Below are 18,141 nucleotides of genomic sequence, written 5' to 3' on the forward strand. Positions count from 1 at the left end.
GCGTATTCTGAAAACATAATTTTTCAAAAATTCTTATCTTGAAATCTGTTTTATCTTCTTTTTTTTGTCGCTGTTCGTGAAATAAATTTGTATTTTTGCGTTGTTGTCTTACTTCGTTGTTATATTCTTCTGCACTTCTAATTTTTCTATATGCATCAACATCCTGTCTAGCATCTGTAAATTTATATATTGAAGGATGATGATGATAAAAACAAAAATTAAACTTTCAATTAAATATTCAATGAAACGGCACATATACTGACTAGAAACACTATAGTATAAATTATCACAATAAATGACAACGATATTTAGTAGATTGCCCCCAAAAATACATTAGTATTTTACACAGTGTTTTACTTTTAAATGCTCTGTCTGTTAATTTAAGGAGTTTTTTAAAAATATCTCGACACAAGACGTACCTGCAGTGTACACTTAAAATATATTCACTTATTTTGAATAATTGTACCAAAAAATCGATGAGTTTCAATCAAAATTTTCCATTCGTAAAATTTCCCCCCTTTTGCATTTGCTTATAAAACATTTTTAAGTAGAGATATCAAAACAAATATAAAAACACTACGGCGTAAATAAAGTTCTTCTTTATACGTTGTGAAAATTTGGTTTATCTACTGTTGTCACGTACTTGTAACACGCAAAACAGTCATGATGAAAAATAAATTGTAATTTATCATATAGAAATAATACTATGATAGTTTGACAAAAAAAAAAAAGATATCAATAAAGAATCCTTATTAGTTATTAGTTATTACTATATCAATAAGTATACACTATAGTTCAAGCTTTAAGTTAAGATTTGTTAAAAAATTGCCTATACTTTACTCCTTAGAAATGGGCGGCGTAGCGTTCTCTTAATGTTCTTTTTTTGTAAGAAATCTATGGTTTAAATCCGATCTATTATTTGTAGGTACTAATAATATATCTTTAGTATATCTAGCACTTATTACATAAAACACTGAATGAAATATTGTACATAAATCATAATAACGTACTGTAATGCGTATATTTTGAGTATACACCTAACCTAACCTTCCCAACCTACTATTTGATTGATTCAAATATTATTCTTACTATGTAGTTAAAGATGAATAATTTTTTGTGTAAAACCCTGCGAGTCTAGTGACAATAATTTAAAATAATCAATAGTTAATTTATGTGATATTGTAGTATTATAAAAATAGTAGTATAGTAAAAATAGTAGTAGTATTATAATAATTTGTGGTAGAATTTTTGACGGTGCTGTGTGATTGTTATGAACTGGTTTTGTTAAAGAAGCGATAAATTCGATGCACACTTTTTGATTAGTTGATATCGTTCAAATAGAATTTAATGTTAAAACATGGGAATTTGAATACAATTTCTTAATTATATTGTGTATTTTAAAGCCGAATGGTTGAATTAATACTTTTAGTTTCCCGTAATTTTAGTTTTTGCGGTTTGCTGTGTTGCCTATGTGTTTGTTTTAATGGCGTTTTTCTGATTACTGTTAGCAGCGCCATGTCGTGGTATCCAATATATTGTAATCAAATGAAAAATAGAATAGAAATCAAATATAATAGATTTTTATTTTCCAAAAGAAGTAAACAATTTTATATACAGATTTTAATTTTCCAAAACGAGTAAACAATTATAACGATGAAATACTTTTAACAATGTTAAAGAAATTTTCGTTTTTATCATATTGTTTTGCTTCTCCTTATTATAATTCTATTCCGACTTGAGTTTATGTCCCCATTTGTACAGCAATTCGAACAGCAATCCGTTTGTCCAACCGAATCCCGTTTGCGCTACGTATTCTCCTCCGTAGCCACTTTCGCCCAAGTAAATTGCATTGTACTGTAATATGTAAGTTTAGATATTATGCATTTGAATTTACTATAAAACTGTTATATTACAGCTAATAATTTCTTTTTGAAAAACAGACTTACTTTCTCAAACATATAACCGGTCTTTTTGAAGCCAACATAGTTTGTGTACACCCACGAACTAGCTAAATTGTACGCCACTTCTTTCGCTCTCGGGCTATCAGTCATATCCAGACCAAATATGACTATTGCTTCCAACGCTGGCCAGCAGTTGGGATAATCCCACTGTTGATGAGTGTCGAGCAATGAAGTCGGCACTCCTGAAAAAAAAAACATAGGATAATAGGGTACTTATTACAGTATGCGCATCCTGAATATACAGTGTCTGCGACGAAGTCTGACTTTTAGAAACACAATTTAAGTAATTTCTCCTAAATGTGAACTATGCGTGTGTGTAAAATAAACGAACTACTTAAAACCCCCCACCCCTAATGTTAAATGTACCGTGGATTCGTGTAATAGATACATAAGTTGTAAAGTTGATGATTAATACAAAATATGTGACTTGTTACCTAGATAGTTTGGTTCGAGATTTTCGTTAATAATCTTGTTCTTCAATAGGTAGTTTACGGCTAGTTCTCCGTATTCCCTGGTCAGCCTTTTGTTGTAGCTACCGGTCCAGAGTGGTGTCAGATTAGACGGATAAAAGTAATTGCGATGCGTTTGTGTCGATATATCGTAGTCCATCCAAATACCTGCCGCTTCGTTCCATAAAAGCTGAATAATAGTTTATACCATATAAAAATGTATTCATCGTAGACAATTCAATAAAAAAATTCGACATAACACGTATCGTATCAGTTTTACTCACAGCATCTATTCCGATTTGAAACCGTTGAGCGAGTGCTGCGTATTTTACTGCTTTGGCATAGTTTTTAGTTAGTAAAAACAATTCAGATAAAATTCGTGCGTTACCTTGAAGTATTGAGTTTAGTTCCACATAGATGAAATTTTGAGGATCCGTATTCATGAGGGTCCCTAATGTTAAGTATATAATATTGTCATACTGTAATTGTTATTACTATTATTATAAACGAAAAAAAATCATTTTCATGTATAAGTATTATTAAAATAAATTGAAATAAAAAGAAGCCAGCACAGTCAGATCGGGGCATAGAGGGCACGTAGAGTCTGTGAGGGCACAGGTATTTAGGAATAATTATTGAAACTGCAATCAGTTACAACCAATCTATGATTTTCGACTACTGATTCTAATTACGGATATCAATAATCGGGTTAATAACTTTTAAGGGTTTTTGTGGTTCCTATAAACACACATGGCTACCTGTATTCTGTCCATAATTGTTGAAATGTTTGCTTGAAAAATCCCATCCGGATTCTGCGGCTGATTTGAATCTGGTGTACAGCTCATCTTTATCGGCATCGGGCAAAGATTTGGCTAAGGCTTTGTCTTCGCTAAATTTAAACAATGATTTACAATTGAGTTCAATCGGATTTTAACGGTTAGGCTCTCGAGCACTTACTAGTAAGATTCTGGTCGCGGTCCTTTAGTAGCAGTATTGTAGCGTGCCATTTTGTACCTTTTACCGGCTTTTTCTACAATGATTGTTCTCTTGCTCATCCAAAAATTAAATTCGGTTTCTAGAGTCTAAAAAAAAAATTTTATAATAAGTATTTGAATTGTATTGAAAAATATTCAGTATTCGACATAATGTAGTCAAACAATATAATGTTTCGTAAAATTCTTTAATATAAAAATTTGCAGTCTTCTTAAACATTTTATTATTAAGATAACAAGTGAAAATATATTTTCTAATCTAAAGATGTTTGTTTTGAATAGTTAATAAGTGCCTGTACATTTCGCGATCACAATACACTTGACACTAGTAAGCTCTAGTAGGTACTTATGTGTGTAATAAAAACAAATATTGATATAATTTCATATGACGTAAACGTACCTCAATGTGATCGTAGATAAATTTGATGTCTCTGCTAAAGACCCAATAGACGTATACCATTTTTATGAGTAAGGGCGGTTGTGACCTTTTTAAGTAATAAACTCGATTACCGTTAAGCATATATCCATAGGTTTTCACCAAATGTAACATGTTTTCGAGAATGCCCTTTACAGTATCTTTCATTCCGCATAGTAGAGCTCCTGTTAAAATCGCGTCACGCATATTAAGTAATCGTAAATGTTTTTGTTTTTGAAAAAAATAACAAATATAGCAGATTCTAAAACACACCTCTTATTATCCAGTAAGTGTCCCAGCAGTACAACTCGCTGAATCTACCGCCAGCCACAAAGAAGCCGTTTGGCACGTATATATGCGAATGACGTTTCGGAGACTCTCTGACGTCATCGGGTATCTTTCTCGCCAAAAGCTTCCATATTTGGTTGACATCCACCGCCAGTTGTCTGATTAATTGTTTGAATAAATAATTTTATTAGGGCATAACACAATTATTATCGCAAAAAATAACAACTCGTGTATTTTAGTAAATCAAACGGCGTTTTTAGTTTTGCATTACTGCACTCGAGTGAATAAGCAAAAGTGAATGGGCTCTTATAGGAAAGTGTGGTGACTCAACATTAATAACTTGTTGGTTACCTGTAAGCGGGATCCCGTATGTACTCCACGATAGCAGGATAATCAACTAAATCTGGGGGAAGCCACTTTTGAAGTTCTTCTGTTTTAAAGTTTTCATTTACAAACGCCAGTAGAGTTTGGTTGTCGGGCACTCCACCGTACGATTTTTTTAATTCTTTGTAATCGTTTACGATGTCCTCCTCATCACGTAACATTGTCATGTCTACAAACGTCTTAGAATCTGGATACAATCTCGCTGATTGCACGTCGTCCAAAAGCTCACCATGACAATAAATTTGGCTAAACAAAATGATTAATTTCAGTTTGTAATTCACATGAATTCGCATAGGGTCAGATGTGATTGTGTTTTATTAACTTAAGAAATACATTAAAAAGAAACATCCAATGATAATTGAATACCGCCAGTAGTTTGTATCATTCAACAAATTGCATTTACGTTTGTTTCATATTTTTGTTTACAATAAACCCACTTGGGTTATTTTTGAAAACAGTAAACTAAGGTCAATTTATATATTACAGGGTCTATTTATTTGACCTGAGTGCCCCTCAATCCCAATTTACAATGCAGTTAGACGGTATTTTGAAGCAGACATTTAACTAAACTTTTACATGATTTTATTATTAGTGTTTAAAATATACTTGCTGTGTTATTTTAATGAACTTCGCACGATTTTATTATAACGTAATACTTTTAAATTATTTGTTTTATTAAACATTATAGTTCATCTAGAAAAAAACTTAAAGCAACTCACGTTACAACCTAACCTTACTTATTACTTATTAAAAACAGTATTTACATTAATTGTGTTACCGTATTAACTATTATTAGCTAAATTGTCTGGATCAAATATTGAACAATATAGTATTTATTTATTTGGTTACACAATGAAAGTGTTCATTGTTTACCTATTTTATAGCTGTAATAATTTAATGAATAGGTATGAGGTGATGTGTTTTTAACACTATAAAAGCTATTTTAATAAAATATAAATTATAGCATGTAATAATTTATTACATGCTTAATTACAATATTCATAAAAGTATTATAGACTTGAAAAACATATTGTCCATGTTATTTTTAACTCATCCTAGTTTCTACGTCAAAGTTATTACTTTATATTACGTATTAGTGTGGCAATTACACAGCATTTAGATCAGGCTTAGAGACGACTGATTAAAGTTCAAAAGCAATTTAAGGTGTTAACAATATTGTAAAAATATGGTTAAGTTATATTTACAATTTTATGACTTGAGAATTATGATGATTGATATTCTTAGTAATAATTGTCGAAAACCCGATTTTTTTAATAGCATTTTAATACATTTTAATATTAAAAAATAAGTAAAATATAAAGACATTAATTAAAGTTACATAAAAATCTTGTTTTTATTACAATTTTATCACATTGCCTTAAACACCACTCAGTTTTTTATTTTTTTATTCATGTCAAAAGTAATTATTGTCCACTCAAGTTTTATCTAACTGCAAAGGTACTCCGATTTTATAATTGTCTAGTGTATAATTTAAAATAAGATAATAGCATTTATTAACAACTCTTTTCTGTTACTGAATTGTGTTTTGCTAAATACATAATACGTTCCTTCAGTCATTAGGTCATTGTTTCGATAATAATTATCGAGTTGTCGAAGTCTTCATATTGTTTTGTTATATAATATGAATCCTACATCGAATGTTTGTTCAATCCACTGTAGTCGGCACACTTATACCGAACACATTTTTAACAGGCGTATGATTTGTAAGCGCAATACTAAGTAAACTGTCAATATTTCCTAAATATGTTCCCAATAGTTTCTAACTATTATAAAATAGAATTGTTGTTGCCTAAACAATATTAGTGCGGCTGATATGACTTGAAATAATCCCATTGTATAAAAAAATCTAGCCAAGTTTGAATTATAGATAAAAAATACTTTACCCCTCAGTCTAGAACGGGCTTTAATAAAATATTTATTTCATTCCTAGCCTAGTAGTATATTTCTAATTTCCGAATGTTAATTTTGAATAGATTGTACAAAAACCTTTCAGAATTTAAAAAAAAACCTTTTTATTCATTTACCTGCCTTTTCTTATCGTTAACTTTTCGGCTCAAAGATCCGCTCTTGTTTTAAGTTTAAATTTAAAATGTAGAACTATTAGTGGATCTCTAATTGCTTAAATACTAAAAATGCGTTCTTTTGATACTAAATTTGGTCCAGTTTAAAAAGATTCAGAAACTTCGGGTGATAACAAAAACGTCAACCGTTACAATATGTAGGTCATCCGTGAAAATGCTCAAAACAATTAGACAGTGCAATATAAACAATAAAGTGTATAATTCTATTAATCCATTAAAATATTGTTTAGTATAATACTGAAACTGAAAATATTCAAAATCTTTAAAAAAACATCTTTAAATAAAAAATGTTTAGATTGTTCACTAAACAACGAATTGGGCCAATTTCATGAGTACTGTAACTTAAGCAACGCTGTCTATGATTTCTTCTTGGTATAATTAAACTTTGGAAATGGTTCAATGAAAAATCATTTGTTAATATTTTTATAAACTTTCTTATAGGTTCGTAAACAAATTATTATTTGAGTCTTTTACGTAGCAGTAATTCCGCAGAAAGTGTCTTTTCGAAATTAGGTCACATATAAAAAAAACTTATAACATTTGCTAACCAGGAGAATTCATATTGTTTGATGAATGATATTATCATGTGAAAAATACATTTTAGGTACAAATGTACAATAAACTATAACAACTTATCCCAAAACATTTGCAAGTTATAAAGAAAAAATAAAAAAAAGAGTTCCTATAATAATATAAATAATCTACGTATGGAATTGTCTTTAACAAGACATATTGTTTTATTTTTTTTTCGCTGATTTACCAAAAAGTGATATTTATTAAAATATTTTATAATTTAAGTAGGGTTTTACTAAAAAGTTGTTGCATATGTTTGTCAGATTTATGGAAAAACCCCCAAAAAAAAATGTGGCCCCGGGTTTCAAATGTTGTTTTTTTCCACGGGTCTGTCTTTATTTAACTATCGCTACTGTTTGACTAAAAAACAACAGCTACACCAATAAAAGAAAAAAACAGTTTATTTAAACTATAACGATACTTAAAAAATATTATATTATTCTTTAACAATACATAAGAAGGGGACGTCCAAAATTATGTTTTATTTAAATATCTTCTCGTTTTTTTTTTATTTTAAGCGCTTGCGAGACTTGGAAAAGTCGATATGGCTGTTGTGTTTTGGTAAAAACATAATATAAAATATCATAAATGTTGTTATGCGGTCCCTTAAAAATAATTTGAGGTGTATACCTTGAGCAAATCTCCTCGTAGGGTCCGTTGTAACCACCTTGCAAAGCCCTGGGTCCCTCGTACAACTGCATCGATCGCGTCAACTGTATCACTTGGAACAACAAAACGACAGCGCTTACGCCAACCGTAAAGGTATACATGTTTTTTGGCTTGGAAATATTTTCCAAATAGCAGCCCAAACTGTCCTATAGAGGTAAGCTGAGTGTGAGTCCCGGTAGACAAATCACGCGAGTTAGACCGTTTCCCACAAGCGAGGTGTAACGCGAACAACAAACCAAATTCTTCGAGCATCGTCGATTATTTATACAAGTGTTTTAAACACCATCATATACATACGAACGATGATTATTACCGAAACCGGCGGCAACAATCGGTCGGTTGATCTATTGTGTGTGTAAGTGCTTTTCAAAATTTCTTGCAATATTCACGTGTGTATAGCAACTCTGCGATGGTTTAACAACTGGCAGTGAAATAAATACCGGCAGTGCAATAACACTGTGTTGGGGATTATTAGCTTTGCCCAAATCTACACCAAGACGACAGTGGCTCGTTTGCCGGAGCTTTAAAGAACGTTAAAGAATGCCATAGGCATGTGACATTGGCAAGTACGTGTACACCACAAGTTCAAAACTAGAAAACCGGCATTGACATTGACAATACGGAATACCAGAGTTTTGCATATACTTAACTTAACTGTTTATGTAAAATCTGTACAAACGTAGATCAATAGTTTTATAGATTACAACGATGACACTTATTGAACAAAATATTATGTTAAAATACCGATGTAAAACAAAAATTGAGATCTTAGCATTTTTTATATTGATTTTTTTTTTTATTTTTCAAATGTTTGAAGCAATGTGTATACACGTTTTACATGGTGTCAACGGTCAAGGTGTTATACATAGATCATTGAACAACATCTTTCTAATTATTTGTTTTTGTCATTAGAACATTTTTGTTTAATGTTTTGACATTTTTTCTTGTTCTCGTTTTGTTAATGGACTGCGTTCTTACAAGTTCATTTCAGTTCTTACAATTTACACTATTGGTTTTCGTGGCTTATAATATGGTAGGTATCCACAACTATAACCCACTCCTCTTTTTTTAAAGTTTGCGACCGCATCTCGCAAGTGACAAAGGAAGCTTTCGAACGTAAATGGCGTAAAATCCCCCCCCCCACTTTTTTTATTTGCTTATACAACATTGTTAAGTACAGATATCAAAACAAAAATAAAATCGCTATGGCATAAATAAAGTTCTTCTTTATACGTTGTGAAAATTTGGTTTATCTACTGTTGTCACGTACTTGTAACACGCAAAGCAGTCATGATGAAAAATAAATTGTAATTTATCATATAGAAATAATACTGTGATAGTTTGACAAAAAAAAAAAGATATCAATAAAGAATCCTTATTAGTTATTAGTTATTACTGTATCAATAAGTATACACTATAGTTCAAGCTTTAATTTAAGATTTGTTAAAAAATTGCCTATACTTTACTCCTTAGAAATGGGCGGTGTAGCGTTCTCTTAATGTTCTTTTTTTGTAAGAAATCTATGGTTTAAATCCGATCTATTATTTGTAGGTACTAATAATATATCTTTAGTATATCTATCACTTATTACATAAAACACTGAATGAAATATTGTACATAAATCATAATAACGTACTGTAATGCGTATATTTTGAGTATACACCTAACCTAACCTTCCCAACCTACTATTTGATTGATTCAAACATTATTCTTTCTATACAGATGAATAATTTTTTGTGTAAAACCAGGTCAGTCTAGTGACAATAATTAAAAATAATAATTAGTTAATTAATGTGATATTTTAATGTTATAAAACACAATAATTTGTGCTAGAATTTTGGAAGGTGCTGTGTGATTGTTATAAACTGGTTTTGTTAAAGAAGCGATAAAATCGATGCACACTTTTTGATTAGTTGATATCGTTCAAATAGAATTTAATGTTAAAACATGGGAATTTGAATACAATTTCTTAATTATATTGTGTATTTTAAAGCCGAATGGTTGAATTAATACTTTTAGTTTCCCGTAATTTTAGTTTTTGCGGTTTGTTGTGTTGCCTATGTGTTTGTTTTAATGGCGTTTTTCTGATTACTGTTAGGAGCGCCGTGTCGTGGTATCCAATATATTGTAATCAAATGAAAAATAGAATAGAAATCAAATATAACAGATTTTTATTTTCCAAAACGAGTAAACAATTATAACGATGAAATACTTTTAACAATGTTAAAGACATTTTTGTTTTCATCATATTGTTTTGATTCTCCTTATTATAATACTATTCCGACTTGAGTTTATATCCCCATTTGTAGAGCAATTCGAACAGCAATCCGTTTGTCCAACCGAATCCCGTTTGCGCTGTGTATTCTCCTCCGTTGCCACTTTCGCCCAAGTAAATTGCACTGTACTGTAATATGTAAGTTAAAATATTATGCATTTGAATTTACTATAAAACTGTTATTTTACAGCTAATAATTTCTTTTTGAAAAACAGACTTACTTTCTCAAACATATAACCGGTCTTTTTGAAGCCAACATAGTTTGTGTATACCCACGCACTAGCTAAATTGTACGCCACTTCTTTCGCTCTCGGGCTATCAGTCATATCCAGACCAAATATGACTATTGCTTCCAACGCTGGCCAGCAGTTGGGATAATCCCACTGTTGAGTAGAGTTGAACAATGAAGTCGGCACCCCTGAAAAAAAAAACACATAGGATAATAGGGTAGTATTACAATATGCGCATCCTGAATCTACAGTGTCTGCGACAATATCTGACTTATAGAAACACAATTTAAGTAATTTCTCCTAAATGTGAACTATGCGTGTGTGTAAAATAACCGAATTATTTAAACCCCGCCCCTCCCCTAATCTTTAATGTACCCTAGATTCGTGTAATAGGTACATTTGTCGTAAATTTGTTGATTAATACAAAATATGTGACTTGTTACCTAGATAATTTGGTTCGAGATTTGCGTTTATAATCTCGTTTTTCAATAGGTAGTTTACGGCTAGTTCTCCGTAATCCCTGGTCAGCCTCTTGTTGTAGCTACCGGTCCAAAGTGGTGTCAGATTAGTCGGATAAAAGTAATTGCGATGCGTTTGTGTCGATATATCGTAGTCCATCCAAATACCTGCCGCTTCGTTCCATAAAAGCTGAATAATAGTTTATACCATACAAAAATGTATTCATCGTAGACAATTCAATAAAAAAATTCGACATAACACGTATCGTATCAGTTTTACTCACAGCATCTATTCCGATTTGAAACCGTTGAGCGAGTGCTGCGTATTTTGTTGCTTTGGCATAGTTTTTAGTTAGTAAAAACAATTCAGATAAAATTCGTGCGTTACCTTGAAGTATTGAGTTTAGTTCCACATAGATGAAATTTTGAGGATCCGTATTCATGAGGGTCCCTAATGTTAAGTATATAATATTGTCATACTGTAATTGTTATTACTATTATTATAAACGAAAAAAAATCATTTTCATGTATAGGTATTATTAAAATAAATTGAAATAAAAAGAAGCCAGCACAGTCAGATCGGGGCATAGTGAGCACGTGGAGTCTGTGAGGTCACAGGTATTTAGGAATAATTATTGAAACTGCAATCAGTTAAAACCAATCTAAGATTTTCGGCTACTGATTCTAATTACTGATTTCAATAATCGGGTGAATAACTTCGGAGTTTTTTTATTACTATAAACACACATGGCTACCTGTATTCCGTCCATTATCGTTGAAATGTTTGGTTGAAAAATCCCATCCGGATTCTGCGGCTGATTTGAGTCTGGTATATAGCTCATCTTTATCGGCATCGGGCAAAGATTCGGCTAAGGCTTTGTCTTCGCTAAATTTACACAACGATTTACAATTGAATTTAATTGGTTTTAACGGTTAGCCTCTCGAGCACTTACTAGTAAGATTCTGGTCGCGGTCCTTTGGTAGCAGTATTGTAGTGTGCCATTATGTACCTGTTACCGTCTTTTTCTACAATGATTGTTCTCTTGCTCATCCAAAAATTAAATTCGGTTTCTAGAGTCTAAAAAAAAAATTTTATAATAAGTATTTGAATTGTATTGAAAAATATTCAGTATTCGACATAATGTAGTCAAACAATATAATGTTTCGTAAAATTCTTTAATATAAAAATTTGCAGTCTTCTTAAACATTTTATTATTAAGATAACAAGTGAAAATATATTTTCTAATCTAAAGATGTTTGTTTTGAATAGTTAATAAGTGCCTGCACATTTCGCGATTACAATTCACTTGACACTATTAAGCTCTAGTAGGTATTTATAAACAAATATTGATATAATTTCATATGACGTAAAACGTACCTTAATGTGATCGTAGACAAATTTGATGTCTCTGCTAAAGACCCAATAGACAGATACCATTTTTATGAGTAAGGGCGGTTGTGACCTTTTTAAGTAATAAACTCGATTACCGTTAAGCATATATCCATAGGTTTTCACCAAATGTAACATGTTTTCGAGAATGCCCTTTACAGTATCTTTCATTCCGCATAGTAGAGCTCCTGTTAAAATCGCGCATATAAAGTAATCGTAAATGTTTCTGTTTTTGAAAAAAATAACAAATATAGCAGATTCTAAAACACACCTCTTATTATCCAGTAAGTGTCCCAGTAGTACAACTCACTGAATCTACCGCCAGCCACAAAGAAGCCGTTTGGCACGTATATATGCGAATGACGTTTCGGAGACTCTCTGACGTCATCGGGTATCTTTCTTGCCAAAAGCTTCCATATTTGGTTGACATCCACCGCCAGTTGTCTGATTAATTGTTTGAATAATTAATTTTATTAGGGCATAACACAATTATTATTGCAAAAAATAACAACTCGTGTATTTTAGTAAATCAAACGGCGTTTTTAATTTTGCATTACTACACTCGAGTGAATTAGCAAAAGAGAATGGGCTTTTATAGGAAAGTGTGGTGACTCAACATTAATAACTTGTTGGTTACCTGTAAGCGGGATCCCGTATGTACTCCACGATAGCAGGATAATCAACTAAATCTGGGGGAAGCCACTTTTGAAGTTCTTCTGTTTTAAAATTTTTATTTACAAACGCCAGTAGAGTTTGGTTGTCGGGCACTCCACCGTACGATTTTTTTAATTCTTTGTAATCGTTTACGATGTCCTCCTCATCCCGTAACATTGTCATGTCTACAAACGTCTTAGAATCTGGATACAATCTCGTTGATTGCACGTCGTCCAAAAGCTCACCATGACAATAAATTTGGCTAAACAAAATGATTAATTTCAGTTTGTAATTAACATGAATTCGCATAGGGTCAGATGTAATTGTGTTTTATTAACTTAAGAAATACATTAACAAGAAACATCCAATGATAGTTGAAAGCTATCAAAAGTTGAATACCGCCAGTAGTTTGTATTATTCAACAAATTACATTTGTTTGTCTATTTATTTGACCTGGAGTGCCTCTGATTCCTAATACACAATGTACTTAGACGTTATTTTAAAGCGGACATTCAATTTAACTTTTACATGATTATATCATTATTGATTCATATATTTGAAATAAACTTCACACGCTTTTATTATACCTAACGTAATACTTTTAAAATATTTGTTTTATTACACATTATAGTACATCTAGAAATAAAAACTTTATATATATAACAAAGAAATGAATATTTAAACCGTTAACCATAAAAATAATACACTTTATGCGTATACATTTTTCGGCAATAATCATGTCATCTTCAGCGCTATCGGCAGTCTGTCGTTAGCGCTGAAGATGACAACATTGTTGCCGAAATTTGTATACGCATAAGCCATAAAGTGTATTCTTTTTACAGTTAATGGTTTAACAATTAATATCTTTATTATTACAATTCACATTTCAATACAGCTAATGACTTGATACATTTTACAACGTGACACACTTTATTTGGTTAGTAATTGAACGATAACAAGCAAATATTATTATGATAACACAATATGACGTGTTAGGTACCACTTATAATACAATTAATGCAGGTAATGTTATTTATCAATGGCCGTCTTAAAGGAAGACATTAAAAAAATAAACATTATAAGTACATTTTTTTAGAAATATTAATTCTCGCAAACTTGGGTGGCATAACAAGTAATGTATTCTCAACGTTTCTGTGTTTAAATTTGTAGAGAATAATAGGAATTACTCGTTGTTGTAAATTTGTGCTGATTATAACTTACTTCATTACACCTTAACGTCATTTGTGTAAACAAACTTGTTTATAATACATATAATATACATTGAATCACACCCAATAGTATAAAATTAACATTTGACAAATATCGTGAACGTGTTTCAGAATGATTATTTTCGTCATAAGCAGTTTAAAATATTTTACCGCATTTAAAAAATATAATTTAATTTTTATACCGTGTTTGTTGTTGTTAGACACTATGCAGCTATCAAACTGAAAAATATGCAATGTTTAGTATTAAAACGAATTCAATCTGAAATTATAGTATTAATCACAATTAAACATTTAAACAAATATGTTAACTTCATCTAATTAGAAACTAGAAATTAGCAGAATTCTGGTAATATTTGTTTAAAAACTGTTAACATTAATTGTGTTACCGAATTAACTATTATTAGCTAAGTCTGGATCAAATATTGAACAATATAGTATTTATTTATTTGGTTACACAATAAAAGTGTTCATTGTTTACCTATTTTATAGCTGTAATAATTTAATGAATAGGTATGAGGTGATATGTTTTTAACGCTATAAAAGCTATTTTAATAAAATATAAATTATAGTAGGTAATAATCTATTGCACGCCTAATCACAATATTCATAAAAGTATTATAGAATTAAAAAACATATTGTCTATGTAATTTTTAATTCATCCTAGTTTCTACGTCAATTAGTTATTACTTTATACTACTTATTAGTGTGGCAATTACACAGCACTTAGATCAGGCTTAGAGATGACTGATTAAAGTTCAAAAGCAATTTAAGGTATTAACAATATAGTAAAAATAGGATTAAGTTATATTTACAATTTGATGACTTATGAATTTTGATGATTGATATTCTTAGTAATAATTGTCGAAAACGCGTTTTTTTAATAGTATTTTAATATATAAAAATAAGTAAAATATATAGACATTTAAGTCACATAAAAATCTTGTTTTTATCACATTGCCGTAAACATCACTCAGTTTTCTATTTTTTTATTCATGTCAAAATTAATTATTGTCCACTCAAGTTTTATCTAACTGCAAAGGTACTCCGATTTTATAATTGTCTAGTGTATAATTTAAAATAAGATAATAGCATTTATTGACAACTCTTTTCTGTTACTGAATTGTGTTTTGCTAAATACATAATACGTTCCTTCAGTCATTAGGTCATTGTTTCGATAATAATTATCGAGTTGTCGAAGTCTTCATATTGTTTTGTTATATAATATGAATCCTACATCGAATGTTTGTTCAATCCACTGTAGTCGGCACACTTATACCGAACACATTTTTAACAGACGTATGATTTGTGAGCGCAATATTAAGTAAACTGTCAATATTTCCTAAATATTTTCCGAATAGTTTCTAACTATTATAAAGTAGAATTGTTGTTGCCTAAACAATATCAGCCCAGTGCGGCTAATATGACTTGAAATAATCCCATTGTATAAATAAATCTAGCCAAGTTTGAATTATAGATAAAAAATACTTTACCCCTCAGTCTAGAACGGGCTTTAATAAAATATTTATTTCATTCCTAGCCTAGTAGTATATTTCTAATTTCCGAATGTTAATTTTGAATAGATTGTACAAAAACCTTTCAGAATTTAAAAAAAAACCTTTTTTATTCATTTACCTGCCTTTTCTTATCGTTAACTTTTCGGCTCAAAGATCCGCTCTTGTTTTAAGTTTAAATTTAAAATGTAGAACTATTAGTGGATCTCTAATTGCTTAAATACTAAAAATGCGTTCTTTTGATACTAAATTTGGTCCAGTTTAAAAAGATTCAGAAACTTCGGGTGATAACAAAAACGTCAACCGTTACAATATGTAGGTCAACCGTGAAAATGCTCAAAACACTTAGACAGTAAAGACAAAAACAATAAAGTGTATAATTCTATTAATCCATTAAAATATTGTTTAGTATAATACTGAAACTGAAAATATTTAAAATCTTTCTATAAAAAAGGTTTAGATTGTTTACTAAACAACGAAATGCGCCAATTTCATGAGTACTGTATTTTAAGCAACGCTGTAGTCTATAATTTGATTTTGGTGTAATTAATCTTTGGAAATGGTTCAATGAAAAATAATTTGTTAATATTTTCATATACTTTCTTATAGTTATGCATACATATTTGAGTCTTTCACGTAGCAGCAATTCCGTATAAAGTGTCTTTATACGGATTATAATTAGGTCACATATAAAAAAAACTTACCCCAAACATTTGCAAGTAATAAAGAAAAAATAAAGAATAAAAAAGTTCCTATAATAATATAAATAATCTACGTATAGAATTGTCTTTAACAAGACATATTATTTTATTTCTTTTCGGTGATTTACCAAAAAGTGATACCTATTTTATAATTTAAATAGGGTTTTACAAAAAAGTTGGTGCATTTGTTTTTATCAATTTTATGGAAGTGCCCCCCAAAAAAAATGTGGCCCTGGGTTTCAAATTTGATTTTTTCTGTCTATATTTAACTATCGCTACAGTTTGACTAAAAAATAACAGCTACACCAATAACAGAAAAAACAGTTAATTTAAACTATAACAATTTAAAAAAAATATTATATTATTCTTTAGCAATACATAAGAAGGGGACGTCCAAAAATATGTTTTATTTAAATATTTTCTCGTTTATTTTTTTTTTTTTTGAGCGCTTGCGAGACTTGTAAAAATCGATATGACTGTTGTGTTTTGGTTACAGCATAATATAAAATATCATAAATGTTGTTATGCGGTCCCTTAAAAATAATTTGAAATGTATACCTTGAGCAAATCTCCTCGTAGGGTCCGTTGTAAGCACCTTGCAAAGGCCTCGGTCTCTCGTACAACTGCTGCGATCGCGTTAACTGTATCACTTGGAACAACAAAACGACAGCGCTTACGCCAGTGGTAAAGGGATACATGTTTTTTTTGGCTTGGAAATATTTTCAAAATAGCAGCCCAAACTAGCGTACAGAGGTATGCTGAGTGTGCGTCCCCGTAGACTAGTCACGCGAGTCAGTCCGTTTCGCACAAGCGAGGTGTGACGCGAACTACAAACCAAATTCTTCGAGCATCGTCGATTATTTATACAAGTGTTTTCAACACCATCATATACATACGAACGATGATTATTACCGAAACCGGTGGCAATAATCGGTTGGTTGATCTATTGTGTGTGTAAGTGCTTTTTAAAATTTATTTGCAATATTCACGTGTGTATAGCAACTCCGCGATAGTTTAACAACCGGCAGTATAATAAATACCGGCAGTGCAATAACACTGTGTTGGGGATTAATAGCTTTGCCCAAATATACACCGAGACGGCAGCGGCTCGTTTGCCGGAGCTTTAAAGAACGTTAAAGATGGCCATAGGCATGTGACATTGGCACGTACATGTACACCACAAGTTCAAAACTAGAAAACCGGCATTGACATTGACAATACGGAATACCAGCGTTTTGCATGTACTTAACTGTTTATGTATAATCTGTACAAACGTAGATCAATAATTTTATAGACTACAACGATGACACTTATAGTATATTGAACAAAATATTATGTTAAAATACCGATGTAAAAAAAAAATGAGATCTTAGTATTTTTTATATTAATATTTTTTTGAATTTTTCAAATGTTTGAAGCAATGTATATACACGTTCTACATGATGTCAACGGTCAAGGTGTTATACATAAATGATTTGAACAACATCTTTCTAATTATTTGTTTTTGTCATTAGAACATTTTTTTTTCATGTTTTGAAATTTTTTTCCTGTTCTCATTTTGTTAAAGGACTGCGTTCTTACATGTTCATTTCAGTTCTTACAATTTACACTATTAGTTTGTCTAGTTTTTGTGGCTTATAATATGGTAGATATCCACAACTACAACCCACTCCTCTTTTTTTAAAGTTCGCGATCGCAACTCGCAAGTGACAAAGGAAGCTTTCGAACGTGAATGGCGAAATCGCCAAAGAATCAAAAAAAGATAAATGCGTATAAAGTGTTTTCAAAAATCTTGTTAATCACTTACAAAAATTGCATAATAAAATATCTGGGCTGGATTCCTAGTACGAAATCGGTCAG

The 18,141-nt window shown here is 30.8% G+C and overlaps 1 protein-coding gene across 3 annotated transcripts; it reads right to left on the reverse strand.

Annotated features, from left to right (window-relative positions):
- Positions 1-1,564: 1,564 nt before the first annotated feature.
- Positions 1,565-17,196, reverse strand: LOC126834534 (trehalase-like). 3 transcript variants are annotated; one of them, XM_050566537.1, is made up of 10 exons: positions 16,840-17,196; positions 4,457-4,735; positions 4,091-4,263; positions 3,803-4,002; positions 3,368-3,492; positions 3,169-3,299; positions 2,695-2,861; positions 2,396-2,600; positions 1,947-2,143; positions 1,565-1,854 (listed from the first exon to the last, which is right to left on the reverse strand). In XM_050566537.1, exons 1-10 carry the CDS (start codon positions 16,977-16,979, stop codon positions 1,726-1,728), a joined length of 1,746 nt encoding a protein of 581 aa, XP_050422494.1. In that variant the 5' UTR covers positions 16,980-17,196; the 3' UTR covers positions 1,565-1,725. The 3 variants fall into 3 exon arrangements, with proteins under 3 accessions (XP_050422494.1, XP_050422495.1, XP_050422492.1); XM_050566538.1 differs by lacking the exon at positions 16,840-17,196 and adding an exon at positions 7,795-8,090; XM_050566535.1 differs by lacking the exons at positions 1,565-1,854; positions 1,947-2,143; positions 2,396-2,600; ... (4 more) ...; positions 4,091-4,263; positions 4,457-4,735 and adding exons at positions 9,988-10,237; positions 10,330-10,526; positions 10,782-10,986; ... (4 more) ...; positions 12,458-12,630; positions 12,824-13,102 and having other exon boundaries at positions 16,840-17,142.
- Positions 17,197-18,141: the final 945 nt, after the last annotated feature.

Source organism: Adelges cooleyi, unplaced genomic scaffold (genome assembly GCF_023614345.1).
Source record: "Adelges cooleyi isolate 19-005CV unplaced genomic scaffold, UGA_ACOO_1.1 ACOO_flye_CR_arks_rails_tigmint_CR_PRNA_21, whole genome shotgun sequence".
In the NCBI taxonomy this organism is placed as follows: domain Eukaryota; kingdom Metazoa; phylum Arthropoda; class Insecta; order Hemiptera; family Adelgidae; genus Adelges; species Adelges cooleyi.

Excerpts from the sequence above, each read along its gene's own strand:
- LOC126834534 (XM_050566537.1), bottom strand. The coding sequence starts at position 16,979 with ATGTATCCCTTTACCACTGGCGTAAGCGCTGTCGTTTTGTTGTTCCAA. Across the intron at positions 4,736-16,839 it reads TACGAGGAGATTTGCTCAAG|CCAAATTTATTGTCATGGTG; the intron begins GTATACATTTCA and ends CATTTTGTTTAG. Across the intron at positions 4,264-4,456 it reads ATACGGGATCCCGCTTACAG|ACAACTGGCGGTGGATGTCA; the intron begins GTAACCAACAAG and ends ACAATTAATCAG.